The sequence below is a fragment of the Scedosporium apiospermum genome (assembly GCF_000732125.1).
Source record: "Scedosporium apiospermum strain IHEM 14462 chromosome Unknown SEQ_SAPIO_0143, whole genome shotgun sequence".
In the NCBI taxonomy this organism is placed as follows: domain Eukaryota; kingdom Fungi; phylum Ascomycota; class Sordariomycetes; order Microascales; family Microascaceae; genus Scedosporium; species Scedosporium apiospermum.
The window spans coordinates 1280056-1300254 of record NW_015971844.1 but is presented as its reverse complement, the minus strand read 5'-3'; the positions used below and the strand labels follow the sequence as shown (position 1 = coordinate 1300254).

General features: G+C 52.1%; 6 protein-coding genes and 1 pseudogene across 6 annotated transcripts; 3 read left to right on the top strand and 4 right to left on the bottom strand.

The window, feature by feature from the left end:
- Positions 1-1487: 1487 nt before the first annotated feature.
- Positions 1488-3046, bottom strand: SAPIO_CDS9651 (uncharacterized protein; the record flags this gene model as incomplete). Its single annotated transcript, XM_016790989.1, has 4 exons — positions 1488-1745; positions 1820-1861; positions 1940-2713; positions 2795-3046. The coding sequence occupies 4 exons, from the start codon at positions 3044-3046 to the stop codon at positions 1488-1490; spliced, it is 1326 nt and encodes a 441-aa protein (XP_016639499.1).
- A 1683-nt stretch (positions 3047-4729) lies between these two features.
- On the bottom strand, positions 4730-5571 carry SAPIO_CDS9650 (uncharacterized protein; the record flags this gene model as incomplete). The annotated part of the gene is made up of 3 exons (XM_016790988.1): positions 4730-4987; positions 5044-5319; positions 5542-5571. The coding sequence occupies 3 exons, from the start codon at positions 5569-5571 to the stop codon at positions 4730-4732; spliced, it is 564 nt and encodes a 187-aa protein (XP_016639498.1).
- A 718-nt stretch (positions 5572-6289) lies between these two features.
- Positions 6290-7696, top strand: SAPIO_CDS9649 (uncharacterized protein; the record flags this gene model as incomplete). The annotated part of the gene is made up of 3 exons (XM_016790987.1): positions 6290-6439; positions 6528-7223; positions 7322-7696. 3 exons carry the CDS (start codon positions 6290-6292, stop codon positions 7694-7696), a joined length of 1221 nt encoding a protein of 406 aa, XP_016639497.1.
- A 360-nt stretch (positions 7697-8056) lies between these two features.
- On the bottom strand, positions 8057-9875 carry SAPIO_CDS9648 (putative guanosine-diphosphatase; the record flags this gene model as incomplete). The annotated part of the gene is made up of 3 exons (XM_016790986.1): positions 8057-8114; positions 8186-9551; positions 9644-9875. 3 exons carry the CDS (start codon positions 9873-9875, stop codon positions 8057-8059), a joined length of 1656 nt encoding a protein of 551 aa, XP_016639496.1.
- A 968-nt stretch (positions 9876-10843) lies between these two features.
- On the bottom strand, positions 10844-14454 carry SAPIO_CDS9647 (uncharacterized protein; the record flags this gene model as incomplete). Its single annotated transcript, XM_016790985.1, has 4 exons — positions 10844-11128; positions 11219-12565; positions 12651-13194; positions 13508-14454. The coding sequence occupies 4 exons, from the start codon at positions 14452-14454 to the stop codon at positions 10844-10846; spliced, it is 3123 nt and encodes a 1040-aa protein (XP_016639495.1).
- Positions 14455-14763: 309 nt separating this feature from the next.
- Positions 14764-16595, top strand: SAPIO_CDS9646 (Uncharacterized protein; the record flags this gene model as incomplete). The annotated part of the gene is made up of 2 exons (XM_016790984.1): positions 14764-15144; positions 15219-16595. The coding sequence occupies 2 exons, from the start codon at positions 14764-14766 to the stop codon at positions 16593-16595; spliced, it is 1758 nt and encodes a 585-aa protein (XP_016639494.1).
- A 1499-nt stretch (positions 16596-18094) lies between these two features.
- Positions 18095-19426, top strand: SAPIO_CDS9645 (annotated as a pseudogene; the record flags this gene model as incomplete).
- Positions 19427-20199: the final 773 nt, after the last annotated feature.

The window sequence follows — 20199 nt, the reverse complement described above, 5'->3', positions numbered from 1 at the left end:
GAAGGAATGGAGAGATCCGAGCCGAATGACACCAGCATTCGGGGAAGGTGAAGGTGGGATGAAGCCACGGGCTGGACTTGGAGGGACTTGGAGACCCCAAGAGGCAAGGGGGAAGGGGGAAGGGGCAGGGGCAAGAAAAGGGCAAGAGGCTGACCCCAGCTGAAGGAAGACACAAATACAATTGTGACGATACTTCAGGCAGTCCCTTTCCATGAGGGGAAGTGGCCTTCCCCAGGCCACAAGAAAGAGAAGGAGAAGGTCGATATCGGAAAGCCGCTAGGGTGCAAGGGAGGCGCGACCCCGGTCGAGACCCGTCACCAGTCTCCCATAGTGAACGTGGTGAATGACTCTAAACTACTTCGTACACTACTTCGTACTTCGCACACTTCGGTCATTGCTTCGGCCTTTGCTACAAGGACGAGGTAAGCCTTCGGGGAAACAAGAAAAGGGACTGCCAGGCTGACGGCGAAACGGGATGCCTTTCTTCTCTTTCTTTTTTTTGGCTATTCGAATCTAGTAGTTAGCCAAAGTGCTCGCAGGAACCGTCTAGAATGTTACGGTAGGCCCTCCTCGTGTTTCGCTATAACCCGGAATACGCAGGTTGGATTGTGGGCTCCATCCTTGCCATAGCCTCTTCGGGATAAGAGCTGCAGGAAAAAAAAAAAAAAGAAGAGAAAAAAAAAAAAAATTGGGAAAAGACAGGGGTGCAAAAGAACTGTTGTTGACTCTCAAGCCAAACGACTCTTCCAGACGTAAAGAGAAACGAGTTTTCCATGCCCTATTACACTGCCACTACTTCGTACGTAGCGTACACTGCAATGGCTAATATTAGCTTTCAATTCCACGCTCCTTCGCAGCGCAGAGGTCTCGGGTCGGTGTGGTGGACGTTCCCGCCAATCTGTTGACGGAATGTGTCTTTGTTGAACCCCGCCGGACCGGAGCAGGCAGAATTGGTACATGAGCCCATGTCCTCTCAGCAGCAGCCTACAGTACATTAGCTCGGTGATTTTGCTTCGGGATTGTATCGATCTCTCATTCCTTCTCATCAATCTGTACGACTTCACGCCAGTACCCTTTATGCGCTTCACTTGCATCGACAGGGGGAACGGGTCTAAGCTTGATTGGTCGCCACTCTGCTGGACATCCACTGTGGATTATTCTCAGTCGAGTTAGCTGGCGACGAGTCCATTTTTTTGGAGACGGACTTGTTCGGAGTCGGGGAAATGGCCTCGCATTGGTTGAGAAAAGGATTGGAGTAGCGTAGTCTCCAACAAACCCCCTCATAAGTGCCTTCACCGCAAAATGCTCGACTAGCTTCATGATGGGCAAGAATTGGTGTATTTAGATCAAACCCAAATTGCATCCTGGAAAAGAAGCCAACACTGTTGATGCTGCCACTCGCATTAAATAAATACAACGGAGAAGAAAAGAAAGATAAGCCCAAGGAAAAAAGAGGTGACACCGAACACCACGAATGCGAAGGCAATTTATACCCCATCCACAGATTCCTGCGCCTTGCTTGCTGGGTCCTCGTGGCTCTCATGGTTGATAAAAAGGAAAGAGACAAAAACAACCGCTGCCCCAATCCAGTATACTACGCTCGAATACTGCGAGTACTGAATCATTTCCCCAATCAAGGAGAGCGGGATCGTCAGGGACAGTCCAACAGTGACCACGAGGGGCGTAGTCAACAGCATGGCATACGCCCATGAGATGTCGCTGACAAAGGAAGCCACCGAGTTACCCTAAGAGAGACAAGACTGCGTTAGCCCGCATTCTGTGATCGAGAACGGCGTGCAAGGGTAGGCTGTAGACTTACCAGGACAATTGCCCAGATCTTCGCCGACGGCGGCATCACAAACTATGATGATAGTTAGGATTCTGCTAAAAACCACACTCACTCCCTTGTTAAAGAGTGGACCAGTGGAACACGACTTACCGGCTCCAGTCCCGTGAAGTGAAGGACGAAGAACAAGGGCCAGAGCAACACAAGACAGTACACGCCCACCAAGCCAAAGAAGAGGGGCATGTTAACCCTGTCCTCGTCACCAACCCTTAGCTTCATCACCGTCACGTAGAGCCCATAGATGATAGCGCTCACAAACGCCATCGAGTCGCCGATGGCAATCTGCGCAAGCGTCTTATGCGGGAACGACCCGCGGTTCTCCTCGTTCGAGCCCGTCAGGTCCACCGTCGAAATTAGAACCACGCCAGCAAGGGACGCCAGCACCCCTATAAGCTTCCTCGTCGAGAAGGACTCCACGCGCATCAGCGCGCAGAAGATGAGCGTCCAGACACTGCTGGTCGACGTCAGGATCGTCACGCTGCCGACGCTCGTGTACTCGAGACACGCCGAGGCAAAGTAGTTCGCAGAGAACCATAACATGGAGAATTCGAGGCTGAGCTTCGCCGTCTCGAGAAAGGTCAGCTTGCCGTCATCGCTGAACTGCGGGTCGAAAATCTCGAGGCTGCCGTCCTCGTCGCCGAGGAGTTGTTCGCCGACCGTTAGGTCGTCGTCTTCGATCGTGGGGATCCTGGATCGCACGCCCGTCTTGTATTCTTGCCAGACCTGCGCCGCCTCGGACTTGAAGTGCGGCCAGCCATTTTTTATGATGTAGCGTATTGTCATTACGCCTAGCGAGATGGCAAAGGCTGAGCTATTAACGTAAACGACGAGGAAAGGCTTGTCGTAGGTATTATCAGAGTAGATGGACTATCGAGGGAAGAGCAAGCGTTGTTAGCCGCGAACTGTGGCCAAAAAGGGATCTCGCGGCGGAAATTGCGCAGAACTCACACTCGCCAGGAAATTGGCCAGAGTCCAGAGAAATACTGTGACTAGAAGCAGACATATTCCCAGTGTCCGCCTCGCGACGCCCCCTAATCCTAGACGGGCCAATAGCCCGTGGGCGCCGCCGTACTTGCGGGTTGAACTCTGCATCGACAACCGGTGGCCATCGCTACTAGGTCGGCCGACGGAAGTCGATAACCTGGCCTCGCGCGGTTCGGTATCTGCTGGTGTATATAGTATTGGCTCATTGGCGGCCATGGTGTGGAGATGTGTCGGCACGAGTGCACAGGGGGGGAGTTCAAGATGAGGTTCGAGGTCAGAGTTGCTATCGGGTCCACGTCGGTATCATTGGGTATCACTGTATCTAGAATACTGTTTTTTGTAACGTTTCTTCGTATAGAGTCGGTCGCCGAAACTCTAAGTTCCCTTTGATGGGGAAGTCTGTCGTCGCTCTGTCGTTGCTCTGTCGTTGCTGGTGAACTTTGCTCGTGTGGAGGTGGGCACACGAGTCTTTTCGAACCCGAAAACCGGCCTGCCTTATCGGGATATCAATCTAAAGTCGCTCCTATTTCGCGGTCGCCAGGCCTCAAAAATCTCAAGTTTAGAAACCAGCGCTTACTCGCCGTTCTGAAATCGCATCACAGAAGAAAGTAAATAGACGGAAAAGCGTTTTCCAAGTCTATAAGTTCGCAGATCGGCAGGGTCGGATTACGTTGCGTGGACCTGGATGTGGAGGCGGAATTAAATTGACAAATAAATTGGATCGAATGAAAGTTGAGGTGTCTTCAATGTTCTCAGCGTTGCTCATCGCTAATCTTGGGCTTTGGCTTGGCAACTGCCATCACTCCTGAAACACCCCCCCACTGCCTACAGTACGCAACATCAGTCAACATTGAGTTGATGAACGCTCATAAAGATGACAATTGATCGGTCGCTCGGCTTCCTGTAAAACCCCGAATTTATGCTGCGCCATAGAGGGTGCCCCACGTCACGTCCGGTCGTGATCAGGGGCCAAAATTGGCTGCCTATCCCAAGGACGATTCAAATGCCATGAATGATTCGGATCCTCTGTAGAAGTAAGGAGTGGCTTTCGTCTGGACATATCAAGCCCATAGTACTATCGGATCCAACTACTCAGTAGACCCTTTATTTCTGTGAGGGTACATCTGAATATCAATGTCCACCCCAGCACTACTTCTACGGAGTACGCCATTTCTGAATTATTGTTGCCATATCTGAAGATCTAGTGTAGATTACTTCGTGGGGTGGGGGGAATGGACCTGCATGTGCATCCCCAAGTGGTGCACCCTTGAGATCATTGATCCTCGTTGCAGGTCAGACGACCTTCCCGAGCTGGCAAACCTCGCCCCTCAACCTCTCCAAACAATCCATCCATGACCTCCCTGCCTGCTGAATCTCCTAATCTAGCAAAGGAGTCGTTTGATTCAGCATGCACTTGATGCATTATCGACGACATAACATCTTTGATCTTCACACTTTGGATCGAATACACGTATATTATCTAACAGAATCAACTCCAGCTTTCCTTGGTCAATGGTATGGACGTCTTGTACTAGCTAAGAGTGATATATGCTAACGCCCTTCACCCAATTACGCAAAAGAAACGGAAAGAAGAAGAAAAAGAAGAAAAAAAGAAAAAAAAGAAAGGGCAAAAGGAAAAGGGATCAAAAACCAAGTCGCGCCCATGAACAGGCAACCCGAGACAAAAACACTCCATATACTACATGCTGGCCCCTGGTTGGCACAGTTCCAGATTTGCTAAGCATCTTCTCAGGCTGCAACGACGGATCAGGCAATGGCATGCATGAGCAAACAAACTCGAACAAATGGTGAACCCGGAAAAAGGAAAAGAGACAAGAGAAAAATGCCCGATAGTCGTTTGATAAAATCACAAGAGGCCCCTCTTAGAACCGTTCATGTTTAGCAGGCACACCCGTCGCGGTCGGGATCGATGTGGATGTTGATGGGGTCCTGGAAGTCTCCGCTAAACTCTTCCGATTCCTCCTGAGCGAGGGCGTTACGAGCGATGACTTCAAACGCCTGCTCGACATTGATGGCCTCCTTCGCGCTGGTCTCGAAGTAGGGGATACCACCCTTGGATTGGCAAAAGGTCATCGCGCGCTTCGTAGAGATTACTCGCTTGCTCTCTTCAACGTCAATCTTGTTTCCGAGGACGACCTAGACGGGAGTTAGCGTATCGGTAGTTAGGTCTTGTTATCGCGGATTGGGCATACGAATGGGAAGTTATCCGGATCCCTAGGTGAAGCTTGGATGAGGAACTCGTCCCTCCAGCTATCTAGGGCATCAAAGCTCTTCGAATTGTTGACATCGAAGACGAGGACGCAGCAGTCGGCACCTCGGTAAAACGCAACGCCTAGAGACTGGAATCGCTCCTGGCCCGCGGTATCCCAAAGCTGCATTGTGACTTGGCGATCATCAACAAGGACCTCTCGCGTCAGGAAATCGGCACCGATAGTCGCCTTGTAGCTCGCACTAAACTTCTTGTTGACCTGTAATTGGGGGAGAATCCCCCAGCCGTTAGACTGGATCATTTATCGAGCGCGAGGGGAGGAGACCCAGTTTGGAGGTCCACGAGAGTTGTCGTACATATTGGTTCATCAAACTCGTCTTCCCGACCCCGCTGTCTCCAAGAATAATAACCTGCCAGAGCGCAAACGCCTCATCAGCCTCATAATTCAACGCGCAGATATAGTTCGTGCGTGCATGCGAACCTTGAGCAAAACCTTCTTCCTCGTCGCCATGTTGGGCTTCTAACTCGTGTGACTGATTTTTCGACCGATGACGTTATGAGCGGAGCTCGTTGCGATTTATCGCTGCTACGAAGGCAAGTGTTTCAGACGGAATAACAACAGAGGTTCGGTTCGCAGGCAGATAGAAATACGAATCGTCGGCAGGAGTGAAAGAAGAGATATCTGTATTCGAAGTTCGAAATCCTCGGGTGGGAATATCGTCGCAAATCGTTGAGGATACTAGTAGAACGAGCTTCGGGACTTTGGAGTTTGTTTGGCAAGGTTAAGGTCGGAGGTTGGTTGGAGACTTGGAGGTGGTAGCCAGCGCCACGGCAGTCAAATAAAGCCCGCCGCCTAATGAAGAGGAATCAAATGACTACAGCGTAATAACCTAAGGACGGAATTGCCCGGAGGCTGCTGGGACATCCCAGGAAGTTAGCGTCATTGTACCTATCAGTGGGATTCCCACGTGATTTACAGTGGAGAATGACTTCAATTTGTTGAAAGATAATAACGAAACGGCCCAAGACGACGCCTGCTGCAGACAGTGATCGCGGGCCATGCAAGCTCCCATCAGCGCAATTTGTTGAATGCACACCGACATCCGGCCAGCATCAAATGCTCCAAACGCTGCCCAGCCCGAGGTAGCGGCGACTGCTGCTGGTCAACCGATCATGACCAGCAGCGCTTCGGCTCTAGTACCTCTCCATCCCGGCTTTTAGTCTCGAACATGTCCGCCGCCGACGAGGGGCTGCTCGCCAAGGTCCAGGGGCTCAGTGACCTGGAGCTCGCCTTTCTCGTGAGCCTAATGAGTCGGGAGCACTGCATCATCACTGCGCATCCCTCAGCTCTCGACGACCTCTTGGAAGAGCTTCAATTAGTTCGTAGCCGCCCATTCACCGCCGTTGCCATCCATTGTTATTCCATACCGCGTATCTCGAACATTCACTCATTCTACCCCTCGACAGATTGCTTCTAAGACCTTCGGCCTCAACACTGTCATTGTCGACTGCCAGCCCACCACCACTCTCGACGACTTCGTCTCTGCCCTCCTCCTACCAAACCACCCGCCCCCCTCACGAACCCCATCCCCCTTCCTCCCGCGCTCCGACCCATACTTCCACTCGCACTCGCACTCACACTCTCACTCTCACTCTCACTCCCATACCCGCGGCGCCGGCGCTTCGGGCCTCGCACCTCTCTCTCCGATAAACCCACCGCTCTCACCTGCATCCTACACGCCAGGAGAAACCCACCCCGCCGCCGCTGCCACCACAAACCCCTTCTCCATAGCCAAAGTCGTCCTCGCCCGAAACCTCGACCGCGCCCCGAAAGCCGTTCAGATCCAAGCCCTCGAGCTCCTCCGCACGAGACGAGTCTTTACCCGAACCGCCGTGCACTCGGCCCCCAAGACGTTCCTCTTCGTACCGGTGCTCGCCACCGGACGTGGTCGCAATGGCAGCCGGACGACCATTGGGCTAACCCCGCAGCTGAACGATCTATTCTTCATCTCACATTATCACGACCTAGAGGATGGTTTCGCCCATCTCGATGACGAATTCGATGTAGGCGATGGCACGGAGACGGCGTCTACAGAGAGCGTGGTAGTAGTGAAGAGAGGCGCCGGCGTGGATCCCAAGATCGACCCTCTTCTCTCAGAAGCGGTATGCTAAATAAATCCCCTGCAGGGTTCCCTTCTACAAATCCGCACAGCCCAAGCTAGGTTTTAACACGTTTTAACACGCATGGCTCTTTCATACAGGATATAAGCCGCCTCTCTGAACTAAGCCAAAACGTCAAAATCGACATCGACGTCCTCCGCTACCAAATGAACATCATCTCCTTCCTCCGCATGCACCGCGCCCTCTCCCGCGGCGCCTCCCCCACCGCCACGAAGCACTTCGACCGCCTCGTCCGCTGCCTCGCACCCCTCCACAAGGTCGACTACGTCACCCCCGCCCTCGTCGCCCTGGCCGCCCGCAAGATATACCTCCATCGCGTCGAGGTCGTCGAGCCGGCGCACGAGCGGAGCGTGCAGTGGGGGAGTAAGATTGAGGCTGTTGAGGCTCTGTTGGAAGGGGTTGGACCGGAGGATGTGATTGAGGATGTGTTGGGGATGGTGGCACCTCCGTTATGATACCCCGTGCTGTTCTTCTGTCTTTCGTTATGAAGTTTCCATTTCCTTTAAATTAAGAGTTATAATATGATACATGAAGCCTTAAAGTGGCCGTCATACAATCGAATCCTTTAAGCTTGTGCCCCCATTGCCCATTGCCTTTTGCCTTTTTTTCCCCTATCGGTCGTAATTTTTTTTTCTGGCCCTGGCGTATGTTCAATGGCAAACCGGGCTGATCTTCTTATGTCGTGTCATGATTTAAAACTGTGAGAAACCCTCTCCTTTGTTTCAATGTTATTTCAACCCCAATAAAATTCCTGAATTGTATAATATAGAAGCTTGGCCACTGGCTCATGCTTTCTAGCAACAGGGAAATCGCATTTAGTGAACCTCGGTGATCCTGCACTTCCATCCCGAACCGGGTTCAAGAAGAGGGAGACTAGACACAGTCCGTTAGCAAAAACAAGCCGCGAAACACGAAAAAATGGAGCTTCGGGGAAAGTAACATACCTAGCGCCGAGACACCAACCCAATTCATTGCCCTTAATCTTCTTGGCAATGCGGACCTCACGCTCAATAGGCATATCATAGCCGGTATGAAGGAGGGCCATCATAAAGTTAAGGTCGAGACAGTGCTCGGGCCTATCGCGGAGCTCGTCGAGAGCCTTGGGGACGGTGGAGAAGACATCCCAGCCCTCCTCACCCGAGCAGACGCTGTTGGTGAGGTCGTGCATCTCGCGGAGGGTGAAGGAGTCGGGCATGCCGAGGGGTTTCGTGCGGTCGTAGAAATAGGAGAAGATGTAGACATCCTCGCTCGAGAAGGTCTTGGAAAGGAGAGGCTGGTGGACGCCGTTGAAGGAGCAAGGGGCGAGCGTGCAAGAGGCCTCCTTGTTGAGAATCTGCTCGGCGAGGTTCCTGCACTGGGCGGGGGCGGGGTGCGAGGGGCCGGTCATGTTGACGGTTACGGCCTCTCCGAGAGGGTGGCCGTCGCCCATCTTGACGGTGATCTCACGGGTCATGCCGGGGGCAATGCAGGGGTGAACAACGGGCTTCTTCATCCAGTTGCTGTCCTCCTCCTGGGCCTCGTAAATACCGTGAACCAAGGCCTTGTGAACGGCTTCACGAGCAGCCATCAAGCCGTAGCCAAGGTGAGAGTGCTGGTACAAGGTGAACTGACGACCTCCGAAAGAGAGCTCGTACTTGTGGTCGCCCTCAGCAAGCTTCTCGGGCATGCCACCATGAGCAGTCTCCTTGAAAGTAGGCTCGAAGACAATCTGAGTGGAACCACCGCCAAGGTCGAAAACGGCGGCAGTGGGGCTCTTATCCGGACCGCCAATCTTACCAAGGAGGTAGTTGGTAGTGATCCAAGCGTAGACACCCTCGTCAGATCCATCCATGATGTCGACACCGTGGTCCTCCTTGGAGACAACGGGGAACGGGTACTTGGTCTCCAGATGGGTGCGAACCGTATCGAGAATCTTCTGCGCGCTCTCGGCACCAATCATGCGAAGACCAGCGGTCGCCTTTACGGCAACGGGGCTGCAGGCCTTGAGCTTATCGGGAACAGTGCGCATGGCAACCTCCATAAGGGCGTCAAGAGTGTGAGCAGCGGCCTCGGGGTCGTCCTTATACTTGCTGAGGCCGCCGACCTCTTTCTCGGTCATCTTGAACTCCTCGTGCTCGAGCTCGGGGGTAGGACCGCAGTTGTTGAACTTGTAGACGTGGATTCGGGATCCAGTGCTACCGGCGTCGATCATCAGGACATATTGGACGATGGGCTTATCCTTGGAGCTGGAGCGCGTGCATCGATCCGTTCCGTACGACGAGTCGGAGGGGACCTGGCCCTGGGAGTTTCCGGACCCGGAACCGGAGACGGCTAGATGGGCCCAGTTAGCGTTTTGTACACACTCTGGGTGGCAGATTACGCAGGGAAGAAAAAGGACAACAAGGGAACGGCGCTGTACGAACCACCATTGTAGAGATCGACGCCCTTGGGAGAAATCCAGTAGAAGCAAGCCAGCAGGACGAATACTATCGCCGCTGTCTTGATCCACCGGGCTTTCTGTGCTTGAGACATCCAGATGGCCTTTAAACTGGCAAATAATCCGTGGTTTCGAACGCCGTGTCCGTATCGGCCGGGCTTCTCGTGCGGGTCGTGAGCTACGTGCTTAGTAGGCAGCGAAACTGACGTACGCCGCATAACCTCTCTCGTTGAAAAGGGGCGAAATGCTCGATTCGCGGGAGTCGGGAAATGAAGTTTACGAGGATGATCGTCGTCGATGGGTGGAAGAAAAGATAGGCATCAGAAGATGTCTTGGTGTAATGAAGCGAGTGTCAGAAGGAAAAGAGAAAAAAGAAGATAACGAGGGCACGAAAGAGGTCGCAATTAAAACGAGTGGGAAACTGAAGAGATTTCAGTGTCTCGATTACAAGAATTGTATTGAGAGAAAAAGGTAAGGCACAAGGAAAGAATGCGCCAAAATCAAAAGTATGCGAATGGAGAGAAAGGGATGGGGATGAGGAAGAGGAAGAGGAAGAGGAGAGTGCAGGGGAGATACGAAGTCAGGAAAAATCCGATGTAAAAATCAAGGCAAAAAATAGGGGAAAGCAGCCAGATTGATGAAGTAATGATTTCAACGTTGTCCTCACGTAATTCCTTCGTACTGACTTCGCACTTCGCCCGGACACGTCCAACAATCTCGCCTTCGACGTGGATTGATTTTAATTGATCCAGGGGCGCCCCATAACTGCGTGCGGAACTAGTCTAGCACTACGTAAATCAGAACCTCTTCAGCCAATCTAAAAGCGGAATTTCCCACCTAAAATATACCCCCCAGTTCCGTGAAACCATGGTGGGCGCAGACAGAGTGGGAATCGTGGCGCGATCAGATCACAGCCGGTGGCAGGTGGCCTCTTCCCGCCACTCGGCAGCTTCACGCCCTCAAACTTAAGAGCGGACAGAGAAAGACACGAGATTCGCAATTCATCCGTTTATACACAGGTATCGGCGCCGTCAACTACCTGATTCTCCTATAAGCTCTATGGACCCGCCTGGAATCGGGTAAAAATCCTGGTTTGACTTCTAGGGCAGATGCTGACCCGTGACGGCTAGCCCCAATCTTCTCTTGGCTGTCTTGCAGCAAAGAGACTCGCATAGCAAAGTTCCAATCACGATGAATCAGCTTCGCCATGCAAGTCCTTTGAAATGAAACTCCCGGACTTGGACTTCGCTTTGACCTCCCCTCCTCCTTGTTTGGACGGGAACAACCAGTTTGGTTCCTTCTTGGTCGTCTTCTTGCCACCCTTCTTCGTCGGAAAAGAGCGGTTTGGCTTTGCCTCGCCCGCTGACGGGCCACCTTGAAGTCTCTTTTCTCGTAGACGTTTCGTATGTTCCCATAAATCGGCTTGTTCCCATTCCGGCACCCAGCGCTTTACAATCACGTAGTCCGCGTCCTAACGAAACCGTCAACATATTAGTGAAAAATGGAAAGGCACGATTAGGCCTTATAAAACCACAACCTCCAGGAGAACATGAGAACATACCTCTTCGTCAATAGTATGTTCTATATCAAAAGTTCTTAGTGTTTCCAAAGAAACATGTCTTCGGGCCATCCGCGTATGTGTAGGTCTCTCCTCCATTGCATCGTCAGTGGCTTGTTGCTTGTTGGGGCCGGATTTACCAAGACTATCCGATAACGAAAGCCTGTATTTTCTCTCCTCTTCTGCCAGAGAAGTATCAGTAAAGTCCCAAAAACGATCGAGTACTTCGTCGGTTGCCTTGCGTCTCGGTTTTTGTTCTTCCGGCCCATGGTCAAGGGTCCTAGCCTTAGTGAAGTCTTCCTTCGACCCAGGAGAGTGGGGCCACAATGTCTGTCCAGCCCGCTGATGCGATCCCTGGTCCCGGCCGGGAGACTTGGTTGTGGTATGGCCGCTGTTCTGGGGGGCGGTCGCGACACCGCCCGAACGTATCCGGTCGTAACGATCATATGAGGTCGGCCCAAGGGCGCGTCCTAGGCGTGCAAGTAACATAGCGGCTTTGTCCGGTGGTGCAGATGACATTGACTCCATCGACGTCTGCCGGCTGTCGGTTAGGACGGGTTTAGCAGCGGAAGGGGCCGGCGGTCCCCACCTGCTAAAACGCTGAGCGGACCGGCGCCCGCCCCCACTTATGTTTTGCTGGTTTCCGGATAAGTTGGGTTTCTTCACGTATTGGTGCTGCTGCGAACGATGAAGGTGATGTGTCTGGACGTAGCCCATATTGGCAAGGTCTCCAGATGCTTGTACGGTGCTGGAGTTTCCCGGCCCAGAATTAGTTAGGCTGCTGGAATCTACCCAACCGATATTCGGCTCTCGTTTCATCAGCTCTATGTCCCCGAAACGACCCGTGTACGATGCCGACATCACATCGGAGGACGAGGCTTGTGGTAGAAGATCCTCTCGTTTCATCAGCCCTATGTCCCCGAAACGACCCGTGTACGATGCCGACGCCACATCGGAGGACGAGGCTTGTGGTAGAAGATCCTCTCGTTTCATCAGCCCTATGTCCCCGAAACGACCCGTGTGCGATGCCGATGCCACATCGGAGAACGAGGCTTGTGGTAGAAGATCCTCAGCTTGCTTCCTGCGACTCTTCTTCTTCTTCTTTTTCTCTCCCCTGAACATGCTTCCCCGCTCGTCCGCTACCGGCTCCCTGTCGAGCACAGGCGACGATTTAGATGTTGTGCCAGGGCCAAGTTCATCATTGGAACCTGGAGGCGAGTCACGGCGTCGGTACTCAGCGTCTTCGATGACAATATTATCATCAAATCCGGCAGCTTTTAAGCCCGCTCTTAGCGTTGCAGCGAACTCGAAATCGTCACCATAAGAAAGGTCACCATAAGACCCCGGGATCTGGGGAGTAAGAACGTCATACATAATTAGACATAAGTTTTACAACGGATGAATCTAAAGGGGGAGGCACAATTGGTTCACTTACATCTTTCGGGGGCCAAGTGACCCATCTCTGCTTCGCCCGTCTAAACATCATTTGCAGTGTTGCTTTCTCGGGCTTCCTGCCGAAGCGTTCGGCAAAATCAACCGCCATGCTATCCCACATTGCTGTACCCTTCTTGTCTTTGTGTTTCATGCTTAACTCCAGTAAATACCACTCTTCTTCAGGGGCAGTGTCCCCGAGGTTAATGACGCCGCCTAGTTCTCTCGGCGCTTCGAATGCGGAGTTGGGGCCACGGGCAGCAACAGATTCAGTTACGGGGTCAGGGAAGGACGGCTGATGGTCACTCTCGGCGGCCGCGCTACCTTCTCCGCCCTCGTGTGGTTGATGCTGGGCTTCTGACTCAACATCAATACCACTTAGATTGCTATTGTGTTCATCGCCCGTCTCGTTTTCGCGCGGTGTCAAGGACGGGAGAGCGAAAAGAGCTAGCTGTTCTTGATGGCGACCGACATGACGCTGGTATTGTTTAAAGGAAGACAGTGGCTCCTCCTCACATAGAGGACAGGCAATGCCTTGGTCCGAGGATCTAGGCCTCGCAGCGAGCCTTATCAGTGCGTTCAATTGGTCTCCCGATGCCGATTCCGGGTGAAATTCTGTCAAGTGGTCTCTGCATTTCGAGGCGGAAAGGAACCTCTTCCCACAGCCGTATGGGCAATAATACGTCTTCCAATGGTTCTGAAGCTCGTGAGCCGTCCACTCATGCCTCCGAGAGAACTCTTTTCCGGCTTCTTCGCATTCAGATGACAGGCAAACGTAAGGTCGCAGGTCTCCAAAAACATGCCGTCTATGACCTTTTGTTTAGCCCCGTTTCTGGCGCTCGAATAGGGCGGCCAACTCACCTCCAGGAGATAGTATTTGTCGCTGCAATCATCATAAAACAAAAAGGGCACTCAAACGGCCCTTTGTCGGCTTCTCTGGGGAGCGGTGGAACTTTAAGTTTCGCATCATCCGCATTCGACGATGCGAACGACGTCTGGGACACCCCAGAGTCTGAGAGGGCGTCCTCATCCATAGCCGAAAGTGTTGGGTTGAAGGAGGTTGTTTTCATCCGGTCCGGTATTGAAGAAGCAATGGTGCTCTCGGCATCCCTTTGGGTTTGGTTTTCCGCCTCCAACCCAGCAACTAGTTTGTTATGGTGGCTTTCCCGATATTTGAAATATTGTCGCCGCCTAGAAATCGCCTTTCCAAGTCTCTCCGCCAGGGAGTCGTCAACTTCACGGAACTTGTCTCGAACATACTGAATGTCGAAAGCTTCAAAATGGGAAGTGTCTACTGGGACCGATGCCTTGAAGCGATCATGGGGAGCGGGGTTTCTGATGGCTACGCTAAGGCGTAGGAGGCAGTTGATAACGTCGGCGACATCAGTGGCGATCTGGCCCAGTTCCGTTTCGGGGAAATCGTTGTCTCTACGCTCTCGCTTAGAGTCGCCGTCATCAAATACGAATTCACCGTTGTCGTCGTCATCATCCTCTAGCCTGTCCCACGGAATCTTGTCACCAGAGACTATAGCGACAGCATCTTCAAGCAACGCCGTGAGGTCGTCGAAGAGCGATACGACCTGCTCCTGTAGATGCGACGCATCTCGAAGACGGTACTGCAAAGAGCTTCTGCCGGATTTGTGCGCACCAATGTTTCCGGCCCATACCCTGCATCGGACGTGCTCTTCCTCGAAAGCCGCCAGGGCTGAACGCTCAGAGACGCCGAAAGTTTGCGGTTCGAGCGCAATAAGTCTTTCGAATAGGCGGAGGCAGGTCGTAACCAATATTGAAATGCTACTATCGCCCATACTCGTTCGACATCTCAGATTTCAGTTTCCCGTCGTTTCTGTGCCGGTAGTTGTCTCATGGGCAATGAGGACGGCAGAAGAGGCCGCGGAGTCAATGAGGAGCAAGTGGAAGTAGCAGCCAATCTACAGTCACACCTCGCAGCCTGATCCTCCTCCGTAAGCCCATCCAATCCCGTATCATGCGACAATTCCAACCAAGTTCTTCCCGCTTATACCCCGCACCGCCTCGTAAGTAGGCTCAGTCGCATCCAACTTCTCTCACCCAGTTTTCATTTCCGAATTAAATCCCACGGTTTTGCCATCGTCACCATGTCGGGGTTTGAGATTGCAGGGGTCGTGCTTGGGAGCATTCCCCTAGTGATCTCGCTCCTCGAGCATTATCAAGGCGGGCTGCGAACGATCCAAAGGTTGCGAAAGTACGACAGGGAATTGCAGAGTCTCATCCGAAACCTCAGGACGGAGCAAGCGAAGCTCCAGAATGTTTGCGAGAAGCTCCTTGAGGGGCTCGTCCCGCTGTCTCGCATTGATGAGATGGTTGAGAACCCTTTCGGAGATTTGTGGTCGGATGAAGAGATACAAAAGAAGATACGGGCTAGGTTATGGCGGTCCTGGGGAGTTTTTGAGCAGACCGCGATAGACATGAACGCTGCTATCGAGGAGATGATGGAGAGACTCGGAGGGAAAGACAAGGTAGGCTAAGTTGTACACACTTTGTTGCATCTATTGGCCAAGCGACTCTTACCAAGACGACGGTATTGTTTTAGGCATCATGGCTGGACGGCACTTCGATCTCAAGAGAGCTAAAACGAATGAACTTTACGCTAAGTCGGAGCGCTTATGCCGATATAATGTCGACTATCAAAGACGGTATCTCGAGCCTCGAGTCTCTCACAACCACAAACATCGAACTTGAGCCGCCACGTCGCCTAAGATCTCGTGTGAAACTGCTGTCTGTGCTGCGTGGCGTCTCGTCGAGCATCTATCGAGCTATCAGGTCAAGTTTAACCTGCACATGCAAGCACGACATCTCCCTGCGCCTTTCGAGCTCGCATGGCGAAATCACACCAGCGGATGACTTGGAACGAGTGATTCAGAGCATAAAGTTTCATCTCGCTCTTTCTCAGTCATTCGGCGGCGAGGATCCCGAGGCCGATTCGGTGAAACCCCAAAGTTGGGAGGAAGTCCTCATCCAAGCAAACCCGATTCCGAAAATCTCACATGTCCACTCTCACGCCGTTTCTGCCTGCATAGCCAAACCCACCGGACGCAAGAGGATGACCGTCTCTTTCGCCACTCGATCGTCTTCATCTTGTACCACTTTAGTGGAGACACCGACCACTACCTCTCTAGCCACTTCCTTGTCCACTTCGTTGTCTGGACTTACGCTGCAGGCAAAAAGCAGGTCCTTCTCTGGCTCCGATTCATGCCTGAAACTATGCGAGGAGCTGAAGAGGTTTCTTGCTCACGGCAAGTCATTAGACATCTTTGGGACGATCATTGATCGGCCATCTTTAAATCCACGGAGCTACAACATCTTTCTCCCGTCAATCCTCTCTTTCGAGAACCCAAGCCCCTTGCAAATGGTGTCCCTGCGCGACGTTCTAGAAGGTCAAGGAGATCTCCAACCGCCCACATATAAAGAGCGTCTTCACCTGGCCTCTGCAATAGCCTTGAGCGTGCTTCAACTCCACAATAGCCCATGGATGCCACCCGCCTTAGGCAGCCGCAACGTTTTCTTCCTAAAGAGGGGAGACTCTGTCTATTATGACCATGCCTTCGTTATGGCAGACAGCCCTCCCTCCCAAGCTTGGGCAAAGCCCTCCTGTATAATCCGTAGCCCAGCACTGCTTGCGCTCGGTATATTGCTTATCGAACTTATTCGCGGCCAGACCATAGATTCCCTCCGAACCCCGAAAGAGATGCTCGACCCTGAATCCAGTGTTCTTGCCGACTACATGACAGCGGAACGGTTGGTCCACGACATTTACCAGTCGAGCTCGAATTATGCAAGCGCTGTACGTCGCTGCATAAATCAACAGTTTAAGACACCGGATCTCAACTTGGAGGATGATGATTTTTGCCAAGAAGTGTATGCTGGAGTTGTGGCTCTGCTGGAAGAGGATTTGAGTTATACGAGATAGTGCGGGCCTGTCTATCACCTCGTCAGCCATATCACCTTGCATTTCATTTCACAACGGGTTGCGTCTCCCTTTCCTGTAATGAACGAGGCTGGTCCTGTATAATTTAGCATAACAGTCTAGAGGCATGAGTATATGATAATTATGAGAGAAAAACACAAACCCCACCGACTCATTTCGAACCAACGATCTCTACAACCTTCCACCCTCACCTCACCTCCACCCCAAGGATCTCCGGCCTCGAACTATCACAACCTCAACAGAGCCGCCTGACAAGAGATTCCCTCGCGGAAAGGAAGAAAAGAAAAATATCTAGCATAATATAGATAAATCTAGCCGAAAAAAAAGGGGGGGGAGATCCATTCCCACTCCTCCCTCCCCAGTTCCCAAAATTTCCTCCACGTCTCATGGTTTGACCAGATCGGGTTCCACGCCGGGGGCTTGCGGAAGTAGTTTACAAGCAGTGCGTCACCGCTCGACCGCTCGAGCTTCCATGAGAGGTTGAGAATCCTGACCCAAGATTTCATATATAACACATAGACACAAACAAGCAAAACTGCCACTCTCAAAACTGGGAAGGGGCGTTCCAAACGTATTTCAACAGCCTTGGGTTTATGACAAGGGCTACAAACATTGAATAGAATTTTGATTCCGCGTTTTCTTTTTATTGTGTAAATTGATTCAAATTGGGTGCAGTGGCGGATGGTGGACGAGAACCTTCTAGTTTCATTTTTTTGCGCAAGCCGTTGCTGCCTTTGGAATGACGAACGAGGTCACGTTGAGTGTAGAATACAGAAATGGCGGACGATTACGCCCGGTTTGAAAACCTCAAACTCCCTCATCATCCTCTCGCAAACATCACCAACCTTCATCTCATAATCGGAACCCGCACGTCTTTTACTGTCTCCCTCGCATCGTAAATCCGCCAGCATTTAAATTATCAGATCCCTCTGGATTGTACTACTTCCATCCCCGACGGCGCTTTTATCTCCTGTTGTTAAGACGCCACACCCTCACTCATGGCCATGGAGGTCCATCTCCTTGTCTATGACCTGTCCCAAGGTCTTGCGCGCAACATGTCCATGTCTCTCATTGGGATTCAACTCGATGCTATATACCACACATCCATACAATTGAACGGCCGCGAATACGTCTACGATGGCGGAATTGTGTCCATTATCCCGGGTTCTTCACACCTTGGCCAGCCGCTCGAGAGACTACTTTTAGGGACGACTGAACTCCCGATGGATGTTGTGGAGGAATATCTCGATTCGCTCAGGTCGATATTTACTGTTGAGGTAGTTTACCATCACTTCCGGCCTTCTTACTGTTTTTGCTATATTTCTAGTAGTTTGCTCTAACTCAGAAGCTAGGCATATGACCTATTCAAGCATAACTGCAACAACTTTTCTGATTCGTTTGCAACATTTCTCATCGGGAAAGGCATCCCCGACCACATCCTTCACATGCCCCAGGCAGTATTGGACTCTCCTATCGGCAGGATGCTCCTCCCGCAACTTACTCAAAATGTGAATGTGACCAGACAGACTGGGTCCATTCTCGGCATCGGGGAGAGCTCACGAGGCCCGGCTCCCATCGCACATGGCAAGCAAGGGGGAACCGTAAGGGTCGTCAATAATGTTCGGGAGCTAGATGATATATTAGAGCAGGCCAAGTCCTCATGTGCTGTCATCTTCTTCACATCAGCGACCTGCCCACCCTGCAAGATGATGTATCCAGTTTACGACCAGCTCGCAGCCGAGGTTGGTGATAAGGGATATCTGATCAAGGTTGACGTAGGCCAGGCCTTCGACGTTGGATATCGTTACTCGATACGGGCGACTCCTACTTTCATTACGTTTCTGAAAGGAGAGCAGGAAAATAGCTGGAGCGGGGCGAATCCCGCCGAGTTACGAGGCAACATCGAACTCCTTGTCCAGATGGCGTGGCCCGTACATCCACACAGGTCACTTAACCTGCCGAGTTTCTCAGGATCATCCCAAAAACCCGTCATCTACTCTAAGGTGCCGCCGATACCCAAACTACTGGCCAAGATGGGACCTACATCACAAAACCCCGCTGTTACTGATCTCACCCGGTTCATCGAATCCCGCCAAAAAGATGGTCCAGCCTCCGCTATTTTACCCGAGATGAGCACAGTCGCTGCCTTTATCCAAGAATCCACGGATTCGCTACCAATAGGAGCACTCTTTTCCGTCGTGGATCTATTCAGATGCGCTCTCGCCGATCCCAGGATCAGCGGATTCTTCGCCGAGGAAAAGGACCACAAGACAGTCACCAGCATCCTCACCAAAGTCAACCAAGCAGCCGAGTGCCCCTATGCCCTAAGGCTCGTCACGTTGCAGATGGCTTGCAATCTCTTCTCGTCACATCTCTACGCCGACGAGATCCTAGGTAAAGACGACCAAAGGGAGCAGATTATCCAGCTCATATCGTCCAGCTTTCTCGACGACGTGCATAGCAATACCCGTGTATCAGCCGCATCCCTCTTTTTCAACGTAACTCTCGCCCATAAGCAGGTGAGCCACGGAGGTCACGGGAAGCCCTTGCCTGAGGATGACCAGGTGGAACTGGCTGCTTCGGTGCTCGAAGCCATTGGCCAAGAGGAGACTTCTCCTGAGGCGCTTCACGGGATGCTCGCGGCACTGGGCCATCTTGCGTATGAGGCTCCTGTGGATGGAGAGCTTGCAGATCTGTTGTTGGCGTTGGATGCGGAGTCTACGGTTACTGGGAAGAGGAAGGCCTTCCCTGACCAGAAGCTCATTATCGAGGTCGGGTCAGAGCTATTGGGGAGAGGGTTTAAGAGGCCGTGAACCGGACCCCGTAATACCTGCAGGGTGAGATATATATACATGGTACTATGCGTTGGAATGACCTGCTAGTGCATGAGCACAAGAGAAGTTCTTGATGATAATACAATGTGTGATGAAGAAAATGATTCGATGAAGAGTTGCCTACGGAATACTCCTTCCGTGAATCGAGAGCACATTCCAGTAGCCAACCGGCACCAGCCGAGAATGCCGACCTCCTTGTGGGAACAAACGTTGTTGACCAGGAAAGGAATTTCCTGGTGGAACTAGGAAAAAACGGTGCCCTACTTGGTGTGAGGTTCGGCAGCTCAGGCCAGCTGGCGGCAGCCAGCCGGGTCACCAACACTCCTTGAAAAGTCCTGATTAGTCATCATCAAACCCAATTTTTTTTCCAATGCATAAAAGCACACACGCCTGCGCGAACCAGCGAAGCTTTTTCCTCTTTTTCTTTTCCTTCTGTATCAAAAAGCATTTCACTGAGCTGCCACGACCGACATTTCGAATCTACAGTGTCGAGTTGCCTTCCTCCCTCGAGGAGGATCGCTCAGGAGAGGAAGCCTACCCTTGATAGGAAGTCTCTTTCCGTTGCTATTCCGTCGGTTGAAGAGATGCCAAAAGATAGGGCACATGCTATTTGTGACAACTTTGTGTGTGCTATTTTGTTCGTCTTCGAGGACGAGGTGTCCTGGGCTCGTACGACAAGGCCTGGTTCCGTAATTGTAGAGCTTAATCGCTGAATGAGGGCCTCGATCTGGAGAAAGGAGATCGCTTGGCCG